At 42.7% G+C, this 23590-nt stretch overlaps 1 protein-coding gene across 2 annotated transcripts in view; it reads left to right on the top strand.

The window, feature by feature from the left end:
- The window catches only part of SGK3 (serum/glucocorticoid regulated kinase family member 3), a 3149190-nt gene that overhangs the window by 2863028 nt on the left and 262572 nt on the right, over positions 1–23590 (top strand). For both annotated transcript variants that reach the window (XM_044067369.1, XM_044067370.1), the window contains exon 14: positions 9432–9518. In XM_044067369.1, the coding sequence (XP_043923304.1) occupies positions 9432–9518 (87 nt within the window). The remainder of the gene's footprint in view (positions 1–9431; positions 9519–23590) is intronic.

Here is a 23590-nt window from a genome sequence, read left to right as displayed (position 1 = left end):
TTGATGTGATAGAATGCGTCCTGGAGATCTATAGAGCACATCCAATTATCCTTGTGCAGGATTGACTGGACCATAAGTGTTCAGAACTTTGATTTCTTTACATACTGATTGAGATTGCTTAGATCCAGAATTGGTCTTAGGTCCCCTGTCTTCTTTAGCACCAAAAAGAATCAGGAGTAAGTTCTGAATCCTGTTTGTTCAGTCGGGACCTTTTGGATGACTCTCTCATAGCAGCTTTTGAACTTGAGCTGCGTACTCCCTCTGACTGGGTGGAACAGTTTCCTTCTGGATCTTGGAGGTGGAAGGTAAAAGGGAATGTAATAACCTCTGGATATTATACATCGTACCTAATTGTAGTTGGTAATGTTTGTCCACGCATCTGGGTGCAGGGAAAGATGACCCCTGACTGCCTCCAGAGATGAGCAGTGGGGCAGCGCTTCAGGAGCGCTGATGGGGCCTGTCTGAGAAGAAATCTCTGAAGTCCTGATTTTGCGGAACCCCTCTGCCTCTAGTTGACATCTGCCATTAAAACCTCCTCCTCCTCTGCCTCTGAAGGAAGTGTCCCTGCACGGATCCTGAAAAGGCCCTTGAGATTTCCTGAACCAAGTTTTCTTCTCTCCTCTTTGGTTTCTAGAAGAGGTCCTCTGAGGGATAGAAAACTTGATTCACATGGCACTGCAGGTAAGCATTTCTTTCACTGATGGCCCAAACAAGGAAAAAACATCAAAGGGGGCATTATTAAAGGATGCCTTAAAGGGTTCTGCAGAGTCACATAGCTTCATCCAAGCATGTCTCCTTTTGGCTATGCCTGACCTGGCTGCTCGTGAGGTACCCTCCTCCTTGTGGGAGATCAGCCTCATTGAAGAATTAGCAATGGATGATAGAGTAGCCAGTTGGGGAGAGACATTTTTAAGGTCCTTCACCAGCATGGTGTCAGCAAGAGATTTCAAAAGCTCCTTAATCAAGTCTGTCTGCAGACAGGTAAATTGCACCAAATAATTTTACGTGAATGTGGCTGAGGTGTAGATGTACTTTCCAAAGCTGTCCATCGCTCTGGACTCCCTGTTTGGTGGATGGACAGAGGAACTGTGCTCGGCTAGCTCCTTTTTTGTGGTTGCTACCACAACAATGGCATTAACTGGGGCATCATTGTTCTAATGTGCTTTCTCTGTTGTTGGGACTAGAAATTTATTGGGATGCTTGGGAATGGGCTTGACAGTATTTGGTTCCTTCCAGACCTGGTGGGAAAGTAGGTCAATAAATTCATCCACATGGGGGGGTCACGCAGGACATAGATGGGCCCACCCCAAAGCCTCCAAGAACACAAACTCTTCAAAAGAAGGAGGTTGGGCAGACCAGCCACCTTTGTTTCTAAGGATTTCCAAGACGTCTGTGAAGGAGACGTCATCAGGTGGTGATCGAGGGATCCTTCTCTGCCATCAAAGTCAGTGTCTTCATTGAGGGATTCTATAGAGGAGTCTGTGTACCTCCTTTTCCACATCTTCTTCCGTGGAACCTCCTCTGTGGGGTGTTCAAGAGAGTTGGAGGAAAGGAGGAATCCTCAGGAGGAAGAGCATGGAGGCTTTTTGGAGTAGGCTGACCTAGAACAGGAATGATGGGCTCAGTGCTCGGATCCAATGAGGGACAGAAGGGAGGATCCCTATGCAAAGGGAATGCCCTTTCTACAACCTGGAAATCTGATGGACCCAGGGAAAATCCTCCTGTCTCCCTCAAAGCCGAGGCTGCTGAGGAAGAAAGGACAGGGCCAACCCCAGATCCACAGCCCCAGAAAAAAAATCAGACCCGAACTGTCAAGGACCAAGGTAGCAAAAGGGAAGGGATGGATCCAACAGCATTGGAGGCAACCCCAACCCCCTGGATCCAGCTCCAAAATTCTGGATCAGAGACTTGCTTTGATCAGATGAAATTGAAGCAGGTCTAGTCAGGGTGAACGGGGTCAAGGAAGGGAACTTCCTCTGATCTGACATAGACTCTCTCTGGTATCTAGGATACTGTGACTGCAACACCACAGGTCGGATCGGAGAAGGAGTTTGTGTAGGTTGGGCTGGAATTCTCATAAATCCGAGATGGGATCGAGATGGCAAGATGCCCATTTGGATCTGAGCCCTGATAAACTTCTGCATCATCTTGTCCATATCGGCCTCTGTCAAGCTCCTAGAGGATCTGGATGAAGCTGATAAAGAGGCTTTGGATGCTTAGTTGGGGTATGGAATAGTTTAGGTAGCGGCGGGTGCAGTGGCTTTAATATGAATTCTGTTGACTGGCTCCTAATCATCGGATCTGAGGGTCTTAGATTCAAGGTTGCTGTAGAAGGCAAAGGAGAGCTGGACAACATTATCGGACCCATCAAGTCTTGTGGATCTGAACCGGTCATGACAGTCTTTGGATCCGTAGAGGTCAGATCCAAAGTCTTTTTAAGTTTCTTGGTTGGCTCCAGCATGGCCATTGGAGATTCCTTAAGGGCCCATTTCTTGGACTCCTTGGAGCCATGAGTTTTTGAGGGTGTTTGAGCCCCTGGAGTTGAAAACAAAGAAGCTGGAATCAGGTCTTTAAGGATGAGTTTGTTCCAGCAATCAGATAAAGCTCTAGGGTAGAAGGAAGCAACAGATCTCACACTGAGATTTTAAATGATCTGGCCTCAAACAATAGATGCACTTCTTGTTGGCATCTGAATTAGGAATCTTTTTCCCACAAGAAGTGCATCCTTTAAATCCTGTTGGTTTCTCAGACATAGCGAACAGTAACTGAAAACCAAACAGTCAAGTACAATCAAGAAGCAAACATCTGAAACTGTATAAAAAGTTACTTTATATATATATATATATATATATATATATATATATATATATATACACACACACACACTTAGAAATGTATATATATTTTTTAAAAAATATAACAGCAGTAATAAGGAAAGGACTAAAAGTCAGAAGAAATGGTGCTGAACTGCACGATAGGTGAAAAAGGCAGAAAGGGACCCTTGCACCTGTGAAAAAATAATTTTAAGCAGGAGAAGCAAGAAAGAATATACATGTTAACAACTAGTAAAATTTAAAGTTTTAAACAAGAAGCTTTAAGGAAGAAAAGAGTTCTCTCATATTCTGAGACTCAGAAGCACGTCCTGTAGGGATGGCGGTAGATGAGATCTGGGGAGTTGGGAATGGTGTAGAGCATTATGGGTAGAGAGAGAAGCTCAAGACTTAGATACAAGTCTTGAAAATGCGGCCAGATTGGATCCGAGGATCAGATCCATGACCCATCAGTGAGGAAGAATGAAAAGGACAACATCAGATCCGTATATTTAGTCCAGTTAATTTTCAAAGAAATATCATCAAGGCTAAGAAAGGTACTCACTCCCTTATTTCAGCATCAATCAATTCAGTTATGGAGTACAATGTCCATTTTAAGATGGGTCTAACTAAACATATTAAACAATTATAAAGAAACCAAAAGTTGCTAACCGGAAAATCATAGGCATAAATTCTCTGAGCGACTAAGAGAAGCTGAAGGTCATATCCCATTATAGGTTCACAAGTGTGTACTAGGCTAATGGCCCTGGAGCCTTTACAAGCCTAGCCCATAGGATTACCCTGGCATCGTGCCATCAGACCTTAGTTCCCAGTGCCTCTGTCAAGTAGTGCCACTGGATTGATCCCTGGGGTGAATTTTCTATTTCTCATCCACTCATCAAGATTTCTCTTGAAGAGGGCCAGTGAGGTGCTCTGTTTGACATGTACGGGAAGTCTGTTCCATAGCATGGGGGCAGTCTCCGGGTTATGAACCTGTCCCCTCAGCACGTTCTGTTGATTGTAGCAATGAGGTTGAGGTCTCTGGAGCGTGTGGTGTGGAGGGATTGGGATTTCTTTAGATGTAGCATTTCTAACAGAGCTGAGTCAGACATGGCTTTGTAAGTCAATCAGAGATCGCCTCTAAGTAAGCAGTATAAGACAGAGAATAGTTGGAGTTTGTTGAGTCTGTCCATATAGGACAAGTGTTTAAGGCCTAGGATCCTTTTTGTGAGGTACTTTTGCGGCCTCTCCAGTTGTTGCAGGTGTCTAGTGTGAGGTACATGCCAAATGGGGCATTTTACTTGATGATTGGTCCAATGAGGGAAGAGTAGAGGGAGACAATGACTTTTTTCCTCCTGATTGCAAAACTCTTAGTAATGAGGTGTGCCACATAGAAGAACTTTCTGATCACACTGGCAATGTGCTGGTCAAAAGAGATGTTGTTGTCAACCTGTGTTCCCAGATCTTTTATAACACCTTCTGTGTTCAGTGAACTACCATTGATGCTGTAATTTATGGGAACTGGGTTTTTCCCAAAGGGGATGACGACACATTTTTTGGCATTGAGCTTAAGGCCATGGTTCTGACACCAGTTGTTGGTCTCAGTGAGGCCTTTCTGTAGGATGTCAACATCACTTGGGAAGTTAATAATGGCTCCCAACTTGCAGTCGTTTGCGAACTTTGTCAGGCAGAGTCCCTTCATGTTGGCCTGGACTTCTGAGGAGTAGATACCAAACAGGAGAGGACCCAGGACCGATCCCTGTGGGACTCAACTCATGACTGGTCGGCAGTCTGACTTGGAGTCCACTACTTTCACACTATGGGTTCTGTCTGTGAGCCAGTTTGCAACCCACCTAGTGATATAGGGGTTGATACCTAGCTTAGTGAGTTTTTCTATGATTCCCGAGTGGGGAATGGTGTCAAAGGCCTTGGCCAGATCAAGATAGGCTGTATGAACCACCTTGCCTTCATTCACAGCTCTGGTGACTGACTCAAAGAAGTCAACGAAGTTGAACAGGCATGATCTACCCATCACAAAACCAAACTTTGTGGGATGCAGAGTTTGGAGATTCCCTATATCCTTGTTTATGAGGTCCATGATGATGCATTCCATAGCTTTGCATATCAGACTTATCAAGTTAATGGGGGTGATAGTTCCCAGGGTCTGTAGCCGCTCCTCCTTTGTGGAGAGGAATGACTGTAGCAGTGCGCCATTCAGTAGAGACAAAGCCTGAGGTGAGGCTGTGATTGAACAGGGCACACAGGTGAGGTGTCAGTTCACTCTGTAGTTCATGTAGAGCACAACCAGGGATATTGTCAGCTTCCATGGAAGCTGTATTCTTGGCCTTGGAGAGTGCTGTTTTAACCTGTGCAACAGTAATACTGGGTGCCTGGCAATCTACTGGTATTATGATTGGTCCTTTTGGGGGGGGGGGGGTAAAGTTGGCACTGAATCTGTCGGCCAGTATATTGGCAATATCTGTTGGCTCAGTATAGGCGGTACCATTGTGCAGTAGCTCAGAGCAAATAAGGGTATTGCCATGGAGATTCTTTGCATAACTGTGGAAGGTCTTGTGGTTGTCTTTATTATCTGCTGCAATTCTGTTTTCATAGCTAGCTTTAGAGGATCTGATGAGGGATCTCAACCTTTTTGTTGAGGCTAATAAGGGAGTTTTTCCATTCTTGGGACTTCACCTTATTCAGCATCAGTTTCCTTCTGTTGTAGAGTGTGTTTATGGCAGGGGACCACCAGGTCGGCTTCCTTTTTTTGGAGGAAAGCATCTTAGTTCTATTGCATATGGTGAGTTCTGTGCATTTGTGTATGTGTTCGTACAGCGCATTGGTGTATGATTCAGCAGTCATGCAACTATTCTCCATTTGCATGGTTACCGTGAAGTTAGCCACCTCTGTTTTTAAGAGCCCAAAGTTAACTTGGAGTAGTTTTTTTATGGGGGGGGGGGGGGGAGGATTTCCAAGATGATTATTTTGTGGTCGAATCTAACCAGGGAGGAGTTGACTGTTAGTGTAGAGCAATGGTCGCCAATGTTATTAATGACCAGGTCAAGGATGTTGCTACCTCTAGTGGGGGTCAGAACAAGCTGGTCCAGGGCACCAGAATTAATGAATTCCAGGAAACGTTGGGCAAGTGTATTGGTACATGAGTAGTTTTCCCAGTTAATGGAGGGGTAGTTGAAGTCGCCCAATATAAGAGTGTTAGGTTGGACCTTAATATTCTCCAGGGTGCTTAGGAACGTGGAGTGTGAGTCTTGGGACATGGTTGGGGACCTATAACAGGCTACAACCTAAATCGCTGTCTTACCCAATGTTCGCTGCACCTGAAGTATCTCTGATGCGTTATGTTGGGTTACCAGTCTGGAGGTATGTGCATCCTTGATGAATATGGAAACACCACCATCTTTGGAGCTTCACTCCAAGTTCTGGGGACGAAAGGTGTGAAATGAGTTATAGCCTGGTAGTACAGGGTTGCTTTCTGCTGCCTTGAACCAGGTCTCTGCTACAGTACAAATGTCGATGTTCTCCATTTTAAGGAGTGCTTTGAGCGAGTGCATTTTGAGATTTAGACTTCTAGCGTTGAGCACCATGACCGTCAGAGTGCATTTGCTTGTAGCTGTTATGGTGGCAATTTGGTCTTTGGAACACCACCTAAAAAAGGCACTATAGGGGTGGCAAGAACCTTGGCCAGTATCCGGAAGCCCAGGGGTGACAGATGCAGGCCTTCTCTGGCAAAGCATCGAGGTCCGTCAGTCATGTCATCCCAGGCAGACAGATACTGGATCCCCTTAGAATGACACCAGAAACTTAGCCAATTGATGAAATCAGTCATTTTCTGCTTGTACTGTGGTATCATTCTGGGTGATGTTAGGATGCTGCTCAGGGCTAGGGTCATACATGGCTGGGCTACATAATCCAGTCCAGGGAGATATGTCTCAGGTCATTTACACCCACATATACAATGACAGAGTCATACTTGTACCTGTTATTGAGGGGCATGAATGAGTGCGTTATGTGGCAGATCCTGGTACCTGACATGCAGCTGACTGTTACTTTCTCCTTATTCAACCTAGTGAGTGAGACATCAGTGTGCCTCACTATCGAGTCACCTTTGACTAGTGTACTGGGCATGCTGTTTTTCCGTGGGGGCTTTGGTTGAGTGTCACATTGTTTAGAAGAGTTATGTGTCTCATGATTAGTGTTGTGTTGTGGTGGTCGAGTGCATTTCTGTCTTGGAAGTCTCTACTGTTTGGGTATGTTTGTATTACGAGCCTGCACGAAGGTGGGTATGTGGTTTGTGTTTTTATGTGAAGGCAGTGCTGGTTTGTGTTCTGGAGGGCTATGTGTTCCATGTGGTGAGGTGCAAGTGTTGTCCTTGTCCTCTTGACCAGCTATTCCAGTCTTGGCTGGAGAGTGTGTGGCTTCCATTTTGGATATATAAGTGCATCTCTCGCAAGTCTGAGTGTTGGGAGGTAAGAGGAGAGGGTTGTCGGTGTATATGAGGCAGTTGCTACATTGCCTCAGGATGCTCAATTTCACCAGTTTAATAGGAGAAGGCACATGGAACTGACCTTTAGACATGCCTGGAGGGGTGGGCATTAATAATAAGTATTAGAGCTTTTTCCTTGTAGAACGTTTAGTGCTGGTAGCACTTTTGTGTGCTACAATATTTGGTACAAGAAGTCTGGTATGGTGAAGTGCTAGACTAATAAGCTAGTAAAAATGTAGGAGGAGAGAACTAGCAGATCTAAGGGAAAAATTGAAGAGCAGGCTTTGGCACCTCTCAGAAGCTTACAAACAGTCCTGGATACAGAAAATCTGTATCCGGACTAGACTAGTTACAGGAAAGGAGGGAAACGAGCACAAATGCAGGCTTTTAAAACAGAAAGTTGAAAGAGATGGAAAAAGTGCCCAAACGGCCAATAAACTACAAATTCTGGGACAGAAACCACTCCTCTTGTGGTAGATAGGCTACCTAGTGCTTACCACTCCCACTGATAAGCTAGAAGGGTTCTGTCCAACACAGAAAGGCATGGGAGGCTCAGAAGCTCACATAGAGATACTAGACTAGTTACAGGAAAGGCGGGAAAAGGGCAAACGTGAGCTTTTAGACCAGAAAGTTGAAAGAGATGGAAAAATTTGCCCAAACAGCCAGCAAACTACAATTTCTGTGCCAGAACCCACTCCTCTTATGGTAGATAGGCTACCTAGTGCTTACTATTCTCGCTGACAAGCTAGAAGGCTTCCCTCCATCACAGAAAGGCTTGGGGGGCTCAGAAGCTTACAAACAGCCCTAGATACAGCAAATATGTATTTGGATTAGACTAGTTATAGGAAAGGCGGGAAACAAGTGCAAATGGTGGCTTTTAAACCAGAAAGTTGAAAGAGATGGAAAAAAACTGCCCAAGCGACCAATAAACTACAATTTCTAGGCCATAAACCACTCCTCTTATGGTAGATAGGCTACCTAGTGCTTACCACTCCCACTGATAAACTAGAAGGCTTCCCTCAAAACAGAACGGCTTGGGGAGGGGGGGGGGGCTCAAAAGCTTACAAACAGTCCTGGATACAGCAAAATTGTATCTGGACTAAGACTAGTTACAGGAAAGGCCGGAAAAAAGCTTAGATTTTTTTTCTTTATTACAGAAAAGCAGCTAAAACAGCACTAAATTCAAGTGCAGTGCAACCTAGCACACTTGTGTGTAGCAATATTAAAAGAAGTACAGTTTAAATAAATGCAATTTATTCAAACTGTATTCTGAACTGAATTCAAGTTATTGTTTTATTCAACTCTGAACAGTTAAAAGTGTCAAAAATACAAAAATATACTTATCAGCTGAGAAACACACTCAAGTCAGAACACAAGGAAATTCTAACAAAGTTTTTTTTTTTTGTGGTCTTATAGACTTTAGGTGTAATCTCTGTCTTGCTTAATGTGCCATTAGAGACCTGATTATCCTGGACCTCTTGTATTTCCACAAGTCCAGTATTTCCACCAATAATAGAACCAGAGTCCTAAATCTTCAACAGTTAAGTAGTGCACAGTGGAGTGACGTGTTTATAACCAAGCATACCCCAAAACTCAGGAATAAATTCCCCCTGAATGTTATGCAGTGCAGCTTTTCTGTTAATCTGAACCTAAATGACTGGATGGCTATAAACAGATTTACTGTGGCATTGACTAGCGTGGCCCTCCTGCAAAAAAGAGGTACAGCCAGAGGGAGGGTACTGGCAAGACATGAATCATCAAAAGACTTGGCCTTGGAGTATCTACAAATCTATGAATTTATGTCCTATATTACAGGCTTCGCTTGGTGTAATGATGTCTTGTTACACAACTGTTTGTCTGTTATTTGACAGCTGACTATAAAGTTGTCTCCAACACAGCTGATATTCATAGATGCTCCTCAGTATAAGAAACTGCAAAATTATACTCAGTGTTGTATCACTTTGCAAATTTGACTCTTTTGCCTCACTTTGGTATCTTCTGTTTGTGAACAAACCCCCATGTAAAAATAGTTCCAAATTTTAAGTAATTTTAAACACTTTTCATGTATTTTATACTTTTAAAACTGCAGCTTCTAATATTTGTTAAATGTTGTTTTCCAGGGGCACATCATCTTAACAGACTTTGGACTGTGCAAGGAAGGAATTGCATCAAGTGATACAACATCAACATTCTGTGGAACCCCAGAAGTAAGGAATGCTTTGCTGTTTCCCATTTCCATAACACAAATCAAATTTTGTTATAAAGAATTTGCATTGCCTTGAAATGGTGATGGATATCTATAAATGGATTTTCTTTGGTCTGCCTTTAAATGAGCAAATCTTACTTAAAGGAAACTCCTGAAGCATTGCTAATATGAACTGGGATATCCTTCTGTTGTTCTTAATGCGGCAGAATTCTCAGCACCTGCATTATGAGGAACCACACTCTGCCCCATTCCTCCGTAGAAAATGATATTCACCTTGCTTGAGGTAACACTCCACTCTGTTCTGCTAACGCCAGTTCTTTCCAACCGCACGTACTGTCAGGAGTGCCTGCTTGCATTCGTTGTGCTCATGGGCACTGCTAAAAGAAAAGTGTAAACCTAAGTCACTCAAGTCTAGCAGGTGCCCATATAGTCATTGTCTGCTGAAACTAGGCCATGATTGTCTTGGCCAGTTCTGTCTAGCACATTGCACTTCCCATTCCTACTTGTCTCCGTTAGATGGAGGACATCAGCCATTGTTCTGAGACATGTTCTACATCACCTGCAACACATAACAGAGGACACCATTATAAGTGTCATGCTGCCTGTTCCATGGGAGCAGCATATCCAAGACTCTATGGGTAGCAGTGCATGCATCAGTCAACTAGATAACCCTGTGGGGAGTCACAGTACAAAAAGTGCTGGTAAAGGCACATATACCAAAAGTGGGACTCATGGAAGCTGCCTAGATAGTTCACAGACATACTGTATACAATACCCTACTCATTGCACTCCAAATGCCAGTTGATGGAATGTAAGCCCTTCCAGTTTCTATACTGTGCAGTCACACTGCACCAAAGAAATCAAGGAAGTGGGCTATGTCATAGAATGCTTACATGATGATGGTTCACTGCTTTCTTGCCAGTGGAAGTCATATATACTTCCCCACACTCTAAAATAACATCTTGTCAAGGATCTGGTATAGAATTCATGAGGTTGATGCCTGGTCTTCTTCTTCTTTCGGCTTTTTTCCAGTTAGGGGTTGCCTCAGCAGATCACCTGTCCGCTCATGATTGGCAGTGAAGTTTTTACGGTGTTGAGTTGCCAGCCCGGTGCCCAACCTTCCACAGAAGGCACACACACACACACACACACACACACACACACACACACACACACACACACACACACACACACGCACGCACTCACGCCTAAGACCAATTTAGAGTATCCAATTCACCTGCAGCATGCCTTTGGGATATGGGAGGAAACCGGAGCACCCGGAGGAAACCCACATGACCACAGGGAGAACATGCAGACTCTACACAGAAGACGCCCCAGCCAAAGATCAAATTGGAGAACCTCTTGCTGTGAGATAGCAATGCTAACTGCTGCACCACCCGGTTGATGCCTGGTAATCTTCTCAAATGTCCCCTTTTGAACTCAGAAAAGTCCTTATAGCAAGGATAGATAATGTTGCACAAACATTCTTTTCAACTGGGATAGGCATTATGCTCATCCCTGCTGATTCCACATGTGGATAGCATGCCTATTACATATTATGTATATGTATTTATCTAAAATTGACAGTGTCCTGTCCATGGAGGTGATTGTATGGCAGCCTGTAGTAGAACTGCTGTGATTTGGAGGGCAACAAAGTGCAGCATCATGGCCTCTTGTTCTGAAGGCAGCTAATAATGCATGTTGCTTTGCTAATACTGATGCTACTTCTAACTCCATAACAGGAGTGAAACTTCTGTTCACAGGGAAATGATGGCATTCAAAATGGATGATTGCTGTGGCATTTCACACTACCTTTCTGAACTGCTGTACCACATTTAAGCTTGAAATTTGCATATGAGATGTCTCAGATTAGTGTATTGATATTTACTAGCATATCATTGTGCAGTTATTTGATACCATGTATAATGAGCTAGTTTTCTGGTAGCTGGCCTCTCCCTGTGTGCTGCTGCTTATGTTTCACAAAACACTGTGCACTAATTGTTTCTAAGTACACCCCAGCTCTCAACATTGTTGGTTTTGCCAACCATCAACATTCAGCTGTTTCATATCAGGGAAACAAAAGACATATTTTATAGAAATTACAAGATGTTATATGAAAATCTAATTACACTGAGGTATTTTTCAGACAGTAGTCCTGTATAGCCCCATTTCCCAAAGAGTTTAGCAGCCTTAGAGAAACATTTAAGTTGCTCACAAACAACATTTTTCTGCTGAAAATGATCAGAGAGATTTTTTTAATGATCATTTTTGGGTGAAAGATAAAGGCACAGCCATGGGCGTAGCAATATGCACCCTGCTGCACTAATAGTTTTATGATGGATTTTGAGCAAGTCTGCTTTTAGATTGATCTTTTTTTTTCCAAACATGCAATAATTTCACTATACTACAGTGATCATCTTATATTTATTTACAGTAGTGCAGAAATTAACCTTGTAAATGTTTTGAGTAATCAGTAAAGACTGCAAGAAAAACCCAGCCAAGCTAGAATTTGCAATGTGTGATACCTTAAACATCCTGTAATGGTGGCCAATGGGATATATGCAAATGTACCTTAAGAACATTTAGTGTTGCAGCTACATGGTTCTCAATGTGCATGATTTTTTTTTTACTTTTTAAGTCTTTGTGGTTATATTCAAACTAATAAAGCCAAACACCACTAGCTATCGACATGCATGTTTCGGTGTTTTTATTGTTCTTATCAGCACAGTATAAGTTGATAGGTGGTTATACTTCAGAAACCCAGGGTCTTTAAACTCTGCTGATGCCCATAAATATCAAGTTGCCTGCAAAATATCCAAACTAACATCCAAACCAAAGGGGAAAATGGTCACACAGACAAACCATTCACTAAAAACTGCATGAAAAACTCACTTGAGCCAAAGTTTATACTGTTTGATACCTTAATCTTCCTGTAGTGAATGCCCATTGGGGTATATGTCAGTGACCATTAAGGACATCAAATTTTTCAGGCATATGGTTTCTGAATGCCCAAAAATGTTTTCAATAATCAAGTTAAATACAAGTGGCTTATCGTTCACAGTGAATGTCAGTCTTAGATTGAATTTCCTTGATAAAACACTAGAAGCTCAATCAAATAAAATACATTCAGTACTTTTCAGGAAGCCTGCTAGTGGTAGTATAGTTTTGAAAGCTACTAGTTTTTTTTTTTGTAACTCAGAATTCATTATTAAAGCTACAGGATTACCCAATTTCAATGAGTATCTCAGAGCTAAGCAGTTAAGACTTCCATACATAGCACAAGCAGAAAACTATAATTCAAAGTGGAAAGGGGTGATGATGAAACAGGAGGGAAGCTCATGAAACAAGGAGAGACTGGGATTTTGGATGCAGGCCTTTAAGAAGAATAACAATAGTCCTACAGAATGTTATATTTATAAAGTAGCAGAAAGTATTCTAAGAACTAAACCAACATGGGAATGGAGAAATGAGATTCTACCAATAGGAATGACTGCAATTAGAGATGCAGACAATAAGCAGAAAACTGGCAAAAGAACCAATTTAGTACGTGCACAAAACTAGAAAGGGAAGGGTAATAGAATGGGAAAATGCCAAGAACTTATTGGGAATGCAGATTAGAGATTGCCTTCCCTATGAAGGATTGATATCAGAGTATAGGTAAAGAGAAAGAAATGGGGGGGGGGGTCCTAATGAAAGACCAGCACTCTTAGAGTGTTAGTAAAATCTGGAGCAGAAGTTGCTGTTAAGAAAGAATAATTAGTAGAGCATATAAAATACTGCATGATAACTATAAGAATCAGTCAGAGGAGGTTAGAAAGGATTGGGAAAAGAGAATAGATAAGCAATTCACAAAGAAACAATAGGGGGAGAGATATATGTATATCTCCCAAATATGCAATGAAGTCTGGAAGATTTAGGGTCTTTTTTGGAAGTGTTTACGTAGATATTTTTATACCCCAAGTAGACTCCAAATAATCTTTCCTCAGATTGACAGCAAATGCTATAGGTACAATGGGGAAGAAAGAGGTAGCTGGGAACATATTTTCTGAGAGTGTAATGAGTTGGCAGACTTTAAAGATTCCCTGCAGACTGCTCTGTCAGGGATATTGCATGAGCAGATTGGTATAACTAGGAAAATTATTTTTTGAGCTATGATACAGAATCAGAATTGCTTAGACATAGTAAGACCTTGCTGAGTGTAATTATGATGGCTACCAAAAAAAGCATTTATTAGAAAATGGAAATCAAAGTCTAAACCAACTTTTCTAGAAGTAGTGAAGGTAGTAACAAAGATAAGACAACTAGTATGGAAATCTTTAGAAAAAGGTTGGAGCAAATTACATAAGAAAAAATGAGAATTGTGGGACTAATATATGCAGAGGAGAAACAAGCTTTAAAAGACAGCAGGATTTGAATGTGCTATGTAATGTTTGACAGACAATGGCTGGATATATTATAAGTGACGTATAATGTTTGCAGTTACAGTTGTGTCAGCATGGTTTGTAATGTCTAACGTTTGCAAACTGAAATTGTGTTGGTATGGTTTATTTTCATTTATGTAAATTAGAAGTTATGTACTTACCAAAATTTGCATCTGTGTTGTCCATTTTCATTCTTCCTCATGAATAGGTCTAGAATCTAATCCTTGGATCCAACTCAGCTGCATCTACAAGACTTCTGATCCTAAACTCGAGCTCCTTTCCCTACCCATAATGCCTTATTCCATCCTGAACTCATCAGATCAAGTTTGCTGCCTTATTCCCCACTGTGTTATAGACACAGAACTGACACAAGAAAATATTGAGGCTGAATCCAGGAACATGATGGCTCCAGTATCATCCAAAGATTTTTCTAGGAGTGACAAGGTCGGGGGATGGCTGGGAGGGAAGGTAAGGAACAATGAAAGTGGATAACACAGATGCCAAGTTATGTTAAGTACATAAAAAAGTTATGTACTTACCATAATGTTCCATCTGTGTTGTCCATTTTCATTCCTGCTCGACTGATGGGTTTGGATCTGAGGTATTGGATACGACTCGGCTGCTGTAAAAGCTCGTGGCAACTTAGAACTCTTGAGCTACTCCCTTACCCTCCCCATTACCTCAGATCTTGTTTACAAGCTATAAAAGAAAGACATACTCTTATAACTTTATACATGTATGATTATAAATCAGAGAAAGAGAGAGAGATATGCAGTGGCACATCTGGAGCTGATAATGTTCAAAAGATATAACAAAATTGTTATATCTGCTCACTTTTCTAGAATAAACCTAAAAAGTTTGGGGGTTGGTGCGTGGGGGAGTTGAAGAGGAATGAAAATGGACAACACAGAACGTTATGGTACTTCCTTATCTGCTGTTGTCAATCTTCATTCCATCCTCCATTGATGGGACAGAGTCCCCAGCTACTTAGAACCATGGGTGAATTCAAGGAAGGGTATTTCTGAGCACCATTGAGATGAAAGATGCCCTACCTCTGGACACCAGATTCAGCTTATAGTGAGAGATAAAGGTGTAAGGAGAAGCCTAAGTTGCTGCTGAACAAATATGATTCGTGGAAGTTCTTGAGTGACAAACTGAGAAAGTAGCTACAGCTCTGGTTGAATAAGTGCATACTTTGTATGGTAAAGTCATACCTAACTTATTGTAAATAAAGGAAATACAGTCAGTAAGCCATTTAGCTAGGGTGACTTTAGATACAGGTGAGCCCAATTTAAAATCAGCAAAGGCTAAAAAAATTGATCAGTCATTCTGATATATTTTGTTCTATGAAGATAGAAATGTAATTGCCTATGCACATCTAGCAAATGTAACAAGTATGGAATAATTCAGGAAGAACACTACTAGAATGATGCATTGATTAATGCTGATGTGTAATACTACCTTGGGCAAAAAGGATGCATTGGTTTATAAAGAGACTGTATCCTTATGGAAAACAAGATATGGAGTTTTCACAGACAATGCCTGAATTTCTGAAATTCTTTTGGCAGAGGTGATGGCAACTAAAAATAAGGTCTTCTACAACAAAAAATTAAGGTCACAATCATGGGCAGGCTCGAAGGGTGGAAGAAGCAAGGGCTGCAGTACCAGATTCAGATCCCATGGTGGCATGGGATCTTTAAAAGGAGGTTTGAGAAGAATTGTACCAAGTAAGAAAGCTTTACATAGTTTATGAGAGGCTAGTGAGCGGCCATCAAAACCATTGTGGAAATTAGAAATTACTGCCAACTGGACTTTCACTGTTGAAGAACTGGCCCCTTGGTTAAAAAGTAGTGTCACGAACTCCAGCACATAACTAATTGGGGCCGAGAAATGGTCCACATGCTTTTGAATAGCCCAGTGTACAAATCTTTTCCACTAACTAGTATAAAGTTTTCTACTGGATGTCTTAAGGGAAGACAGCAAGATGTGATAAACAGTGGAAGAGAGCATTGTCTGGCTGTTATTGAAATTGGAGAAGCCAAACTGTCAGCTTGAGGTTCAACAGGTCTGAATATGTCATGCCCACCAGGTGAGATAGGAGATCTGGAATTGGGTCCAGAATCCAGGGTTAGTGAATTAAGTGAGGCCAGAGGAAGGGAAACCAAATCTGTCTAGGCCAAAAGGGGACAATGAGAATGACCTTGGTCTTCAACCTGGTAGATCTCTGAAGGAACTTTGGAATTAGGGGAATTGGGGGATATGAATATAGTAATACAGGGGACCGGTTGTGGAGAAGAGCATCCCACGATGACTGCCCCTGGGGGATTAGAGCAAAATAGCTGCTGCACATATTTAGGTGAGATGCAAAGAGATCACAGCAATGCTGGCCCCACTTGCAGAAAATTTATTCTGCAACTTTCTGGTTGAGGGACCATTCGTGAGGTAACAGAGTGCACCTGCTCAGCTTGTCTGTTAGCACATTGGACTTCCCTGGAATGTGCATTACTAAGAGAAAGTGTTTGGAAGATATTGCCCATTGCCACACCCTTAGTGCTTCCTGAACTAGGCGGTACAATCTGGCTCCTCCTTGTTTGTTGATGTACCAAACTGCTGACATATTGTCTGTTTGTATTGCAGTTGTTCCTGATGGCAGAGCATTGTGAAAGTCTTGCACCGCCAAAAGTACTGCTCTCAACTCCAGTACATTGATATGCAAATTGGCCTCTTTGGGGGACCACATGCCTTGGACTTTCTTTTCCAGGTAATGCCACCCCACCCTAGCTGGGGCACATCCTTGGTCACAATGGCCTTGAGTTGTGAGGGGGACAACATTGTATCCACCACATCAGACTTTTCTTGCATGAGTTGGTAACTTGTATTGGAGTGAACAAGGGCAGTTGAAGAATTGGCCACTGAGATGCCAGCATCTATTGTAGAATCCTCATGTGAAACCTGGCTAATGGAACAAGGGTTATCACTGATACCATTGACCCTAGAGCTTGTAGAACTAGCAAGGCAAGATTGTAGTTCTGCAAACTATCTTGTTGAATTGTGACCTTAAAGTTAGAACTCTGGGAAGAGGAAGGGAGGCTACTGTTGATTTTGTGTCGAGTAGCACTCCTGTGAATTCTGAAATTTGAGTTGCCTCTAGATTCAACTTTTTGAAATCTATGGTTATTCCTAACCTTGTGCAAGCATGGACGACTTCTTTTCTTGCCATGATGAGTTGATGCCTAGTTGGAGTGTTAATGAGCTAGTCATCTAAGTATGGAAACACACAAAAATCCTGTAGTCTCATGTAAGCTGCTACCACTGCCATATATTTGGTGAACACCCTGGGGGCTGTGGTGAGACCAAAGGGCAGTGCTCTGAACTGATAATGACTGGCTCCTAGCTGGAAGCGTAAGAATCTCCTGGATCACCTGTTTATTTTTACATGATAGTATGTATCCTGGAGATCTGTTGAGCACATCCAGTCATCCTTTTCCAAAAACAGAAGAATGGATGGAACCTTAACCATCTCAAACTTTGTCTTTTGAACAAATCTGTTCAGGCTGCTGAGATCCAGAATTTGGTCTTCAGTCCCTTGTTTTCTGTGGCACTAAAAAGAATCTTGAGTAAGTTCCGGCTCTTTCTGGTCTGCAAGGACTTCTTGGATGACTCTTTTGTTTAGCAGCTTTTGTATTTGAATGGCTGCTTGATCCCTGTGATTGGGTTGAACATCAGGGGTTTTCATGGAATTGAGGGAGGAAGGGGAAAATGGAATTATATATCCTCTTGATGTGATCCTCTGGACCCAGGTATCTTTTGTTATCTCTAGCCAGGCTCTTCAGTGCAGGGACAAATGACCCCTGATTGCCTCCAGCAGGGGGCAGTCAGGCGTCCATTCAGAAGAGCTGGAAGGGTTTGACAAAGAATTGTTGTCTGGACCCTTGATGTTGTGAGCCTCCTCTGCCATGAGGGTGGCATCTACCATTGGAGTTTCCCCCTCTGCCTCTGGGGGAAGACCCTCCACATGTGTCCTGGAAAGATCCTTGTGATTTCTTGAACTACATCTTTCCACTACCTCAATGATTCCTTTTGAAGGATCTTTGAGGAGTGGGAAAACGCACACCCACAGCAGAAAGGGTCTTTCCATTCTTCTCACACCTGGACAATGTATCTTTCACTTCTGGCCGAAAGAGAGACATGCTGTCAAAAGGAGCATTGGCGAACATAGACTTAAAAGGCTCTGTGAAGTCTCACAAGCACATCCAGGCATGTCTCCTAATGGTTACGCCTGAACCCACTGCCCTTGAGGTTCCTTCTGCCACATTGAAGTCTTATGGACAAGTTTGATATCGATTGTAGGGTCACCAGCTGTGAGGTGTCAGCATCCTTCACCTCCTCAGACATGGTTCATGCGAGGGTATCCAAGAGCTACTTTATCAGATCCCTCTGTAGTCTGATGAAATGAGCCAGATAGTTCAGAGACCTCAAGGTGAAGGTCCCTGAAGCATAGACATGCTTCCCAAACCTGTCCATTAACTGCAACTCTTTGTTGGGTGGATGAACAGAGGAACTTTCATTGGCTAGTTCCTTTCTGGTGGCCACCGGTATGACCATGGCATCAACAGGGGCACCCTTGAACCAGAGCTGTTTGTCTTCCGGAGGAGTCATAATTGTATCAGGCTTTTTTGGAACAGGCTGAATGGAGTAAGGCTTCTTCCGTGCCCACTACAAGACCAATTCGAGGAGCTCGTCTGAAGGCAGAATCACCCAAGACATGGATGGGCCAGTACTACACGCCTCCAGGAGTACAGATTCCTCTGGCGAAGGGTTGCTGTGCTTCCAGCCACCTCTCTGTTTTAGAATTTCAAGGATGTCTCCAAATGAGACGTTTGCGGGAGGTGACGGTGGGACCCCTTGCCCTCCTCAAAATCTGTGTCTTCGATGACAGTTTCAGGAGAGTCCAGATGTTTCCTCTTAAATGTCCTCTTCCAAGAGACCTCCTCAGTGGAATAATCTGGGGATGTATCAGAAGAGGTGGAAATACCCACTCGGGTGTTCTGGGATTTTGGTACCAGCTGTCCCTGTGGGACAGTTAGCTGAGACTGTTGACACAGAGATGGGGTAGATGCAGATGCAGGACCCGAGTGGATAGCCCCCATATGGGTCATGGTAGCTGACAGGGCTCTTTCCAAAGTCCTAAAGGCTGACCTTCCTGGAGAGGGATAAGAACCATGAAGGGAGGGCCTTCTGATCCTTGGTCCTTCCGTGTTCTGAGGAAAGTCATCATGAGGCAGACGTCTGAGCCAAACTGAATCTTGTAGAAGCTCCAAGGTGTAGAGACAGCTCTGAAGCCCTCTGAGTTGACTGAAACACCTCAGATCTGACAGGTTGAATCGGCTCTGAGAGCTGTTCAGATCCAATGGCCCGGAGGAGCTTAGAGCAAGATTCAGATCCAATGATACAGCAAACTTCAGATCTGAAGTAGATGGGCTTGGACAACTCGGATCCAAGAGCTTCAAACCCACAGATGGAGTCAGAGGAGGAAAAGTTAGAGGTGGTTTGTTGAATGTATGGTATTCCTGATCCAAAGGGGTAGGAGCCAAAGCAGCAACAGGGTGGCTCTGCTCCAAGAGGCTCTGTCTCATTACCCTCTCCACATCTTCTACAGTGAGGTTTCTAGAAAAGCAAGAAGACTGCCTGGAAGGAGAATCTAGTCTATATAAAAAAAAAAAAGACAAGGCTCTCTCAGTGGGACTGGGTCCGCACATGGGGAGTACCTTGTCTTAGGAAGTATGTCCAGTACTCTTGGTGGATCTGATGAATCCTTAGTTTTTGGAGACTTCAGATCCAAAGAAACAGTCCAATCTGAAGAAAGACTTTTTACTTTTATCTGATCCGAGGGGGTCAGATTTGATAGTTTAATTTTCTTTTTCTTGGATGGATCCGAGGAAACTGTTGGATCAGAAGTAGACCTTTTTGAAGTTTTCTCCAAGATCTTAGAGGAAACAGAAAAAGAGCTTGGAGATGAGTGTGACAACTTCTTTGAGGTTCTCTAGCTATTGCATCACCAAAGGAAGATGGTAAAATCCCCTTTAAGATTAACTTGTTCTTGCATTCCACTAATGCTCGAGGATTGAAGGCATGACATGTAGCACAACTCTCTTGCAGATGGAGTGGGCCAAGGCAGTAAACACAAAGGGTGTGCGAGTTAGAGAAGGAAATAATTTGACTGCACTTTCCACAATTCTTAAAACCCACAGGGTTTTTTTTTTGCCAGCCATGTTAGTTTGGAACACACAGCAAAGTAACTACCACACAGAAACAACTGTAAGTACAAATAACAAAGGCAATGAAAATTTAAGGCAAACAATTATCAATATATTAAAAAGCTTTTGTTTAAAAAAAAAAAAAGAGAGAGAAGGGGAGATAGGGGCTACCTAAAAAGGTAGTAAGGACCAAGATAAACATAGAAAGTAAAGGAGATAAACGGGGAGAAAGAAATACTAACAATAGTTTCTAGAGTACACTAATACAATAAAAGAGAAAAATTATCATTCAAGAATGAAACACAAGTACTTATCTATCCCAAGTAACTCAAGAGTCACGTCTTTCACCTAACGGTGGCAAATGACATCTGAGGTAATGGGGAGGGTGCATTGTGGGCAAAGGAGAAGCTTGAGAGTTCTAAGCTGCCACAAGCTTTTACAGTCGCCGAGTTGGATCTGAACCCATTAGTCCAGGATGGAATAAAAATTAACAACATCAGATCTGATGTTGTCCTTTTCATTCTTCCTCACAAATGGGTCAGTGTCCTCAGCTACTGTTGAACCAAAGGAATCTCTGCTTCTGGAAACAGTGTCTAATTTGTAATGTGTAACAAAGGTATGAGTCTTTGGTCAAGTGTCTGCAGTGCAGATGTCGTCAGTGGAAGTTCTTAAAGAAAAGGCAGATGAAATAGCTATAAATCTAGTGGAATCAGCTCCAGGAGAATGAGGTAACTCCAAACCTTTAGGAGAATAAATCTGCAAAATACAATCAGTAATCCATTTGGCCAGAGTAATTTTGGAAACTGCCTGACCCAAGCGGTTAGGGGAAAAAAAGATATTAACAGCCGATCAGACTTCCTGTATGGTTTTGTTTTGTGAGGATAAAAACTTAATTGTCTGTGAACATCGAGGAGGTGTAGCATATATTCGCCCTTATTAGTAAAGTTTGGAAAGAAAACTGGTAACTGTATGGACTGGGTAATGTTAGTCTCCATTGCCACTTTAGGCAGAAAGGAAGGATTGGTTTGAAAAGACACCCTATCCTTATGGAAAACAATGTAAGGCAGCCTAGCCGATAAGGCCTGGAGCTCAGAAATTCTTTTTGCTGAAGTGATAGCTACTAAAAAGATTGTTTTCCAAGAAAGGAATTTCATATCGCGTTTGTCCACTCAAAGGGCTTCTGAGTTAGCCCTTGAAGGACCACCATGAGATTTCAAGGAGAAGAGGGATCCTTTATTGGAGGTCTGAGCATGAAGACTCCCTTCAGGAAAGCTTTACATAATCTGGAAGATGCCAGAGATAATGACTCGTTTCCAGTGTGGAAGTTGGATATGGCTGCCAACTGAAATTTAATAGTAGAAAAACTAGTACCTTCCTTAAAAAGAGTAATGAGAACAAGAAGAATGGCTGAAGTAGGTGCTGAAAAAGGGTCAGTATTTTGCTTGGAAGCCCGTATAGAAAATCTTTTCCATTTGCTTCTGTAGACTTTCTTGGTGGAGGCCTTCTGGGAGGCCAGGATAGTGTCACAAACTGGAGAAGCAAGCCTGGACCATCTTACTATCACTGAAAGTGGAAAACCATGCAGTCAACTTGAGGACATGAGGATTGGAATATTGAATTCCTGGTGGGTGAGATACGAGATCCTGATTGGACTGCAATGTCCATGTAGGATATTTCAAGTGAGACCAGTGAAAGGGGAACCATACTTGTGGAGACCAGAAGGGGGCGATGAGGATGACTGAGCTCTTCAGCCTGCTTGCTTTCTGTAGGAACTTTGAAATCAGAGGAAGATGGGGATGGGCGTAGTGGAGACCCCATGGCCAATCTTGAATCAGAGCATCCCTTGGTGACTCCCCTGGAGGAGGGATCAGAGTGAAGTACTTGCTGCACTTGTTGTTGAGGGGTGAGGCAAATAGGTTTCAGCAAGGCTGGCCACAGCAGCTGAAGATCATATTCACTACTGTTGAATTTTGGGACCAATCATGAGGGATCAGAATGGACCTACTGAGTTTGTCCGCCAACATGTTGGTTTTCCCTGGTATGTGTGTTGGAATGAGAAAGCGTTCTGAAGAGATCACCCATTCCCAGACCCTCATTCCTTCTTGTTTGTTGATGTACCAGACCACTGACTTGTCCACATGGATTGCAATAGTCCCTAGAGAAGAACATCCTGAAAGGCTTGCAACATTAGGAGGACTGCTGTCAATCTCTAGGAGATTGATGTGCAACTTGGTTTCCAGGAGGGACCACGTGCCTTGGACTATCTTTTCCAAAAAATGACCACCCCCCACCCCACCTCATTTGGGAAGCATCTGTGGTCACTGTCGTGATTGGGGCAGGAAGTGAGAACAGCCTGACCAGGGACATGTCATCTGACTGAATCCACTAGCGAACATGCCATTTGCAGATTGCATTGAGTCTTATGAGGAATGATAGATGCTTTTGAAGAATGGACCACTGCACCACCAATTTCCATTGAAGGACTCGAATAAAGAATCTTGCTAGAGGAACTAGAAGAATGGCAACTGACATCAATCCATGAGCTTGTAGTACTAGTTTTGCTGGAAGGGACAGTTGAGACAATATGGCCTGTACCTGATTTCTCAATGATGGGATCCGATGAAGAAGTAGTGATGCCACTTGAGTCATAGTATTCAGTTGAGTTCTTATAAATTCCAGAGTCTATGCAGCAGTTAGGTTCGATTTGGCATGGTTTACTAAGATGTCTAAGTAGTTGGAGATCTGGAGCAAGGAATCCCTGGCTTGTAGAAGTTAATGCCTGGATGGTGCACTTAGGAGCCAAACATCTAGATAGGGAAAAAAGAAGTTATGTACTTACATAACATTTATCTTTTGTTGTCCATTTTCATTCTTTCTCAGCATATGGGTTCAGATATGACACTTGGATCCAAGTTGGACGTTACTCCAGCTTGTGAAGACCAACAAACTCTTGAGCTCCTTTCCTACTCACAATTTACCATGCTTAACTTCCCTCAGATCCTTCTTGCAGCTTGAGAGAGAGAAAGAGACTATAAAGGAATTGCCATAACTGGAATTCAACACAAGGGACATATGGTGTTCTTGGTGTCCTTAAAGGTCTCATTCCTTCAGAAGTCACTTGTGAAAAATGAAGGGGGATGGTGGGTTAGGAGTTGAGGAAAAAAGAAAATGGACAACACAGATGGAACATTATGGTAAGTACCCAACTTCTTTTTCTGATGTTGTCAATTTTCATTCATTCCTCAACCTATGGGACAGAGTCCCCAGTTACCTTGGACTCAAAGGATGGATATTCCTGAATACATGGCACTGGAAGGTTCACCAGAATAAAATCCACTGTTTTATTGATCGCACACAGTATTAAAAAAACGTAAAGCACATCCAGAACACATTAA

Source organism: Protopterus annectens, chromosome 3.part1 (genome assembly GCF_019279795.1).
Source record: "Protopterus annectens isolate FY-2018-M chromosome 3.part1, PAN1.0, whole genome shotgun sequence".
NCBI lineage: Eukaryota > Metazoa > Chordata > Ceratodontiformes > Protopteridae > Protopterus > Protopterus annectens.
Note: the sequence above shows the minus strand (reverse complement) of the source record. Positions and strands in the feature narration are given on the sequence as shown.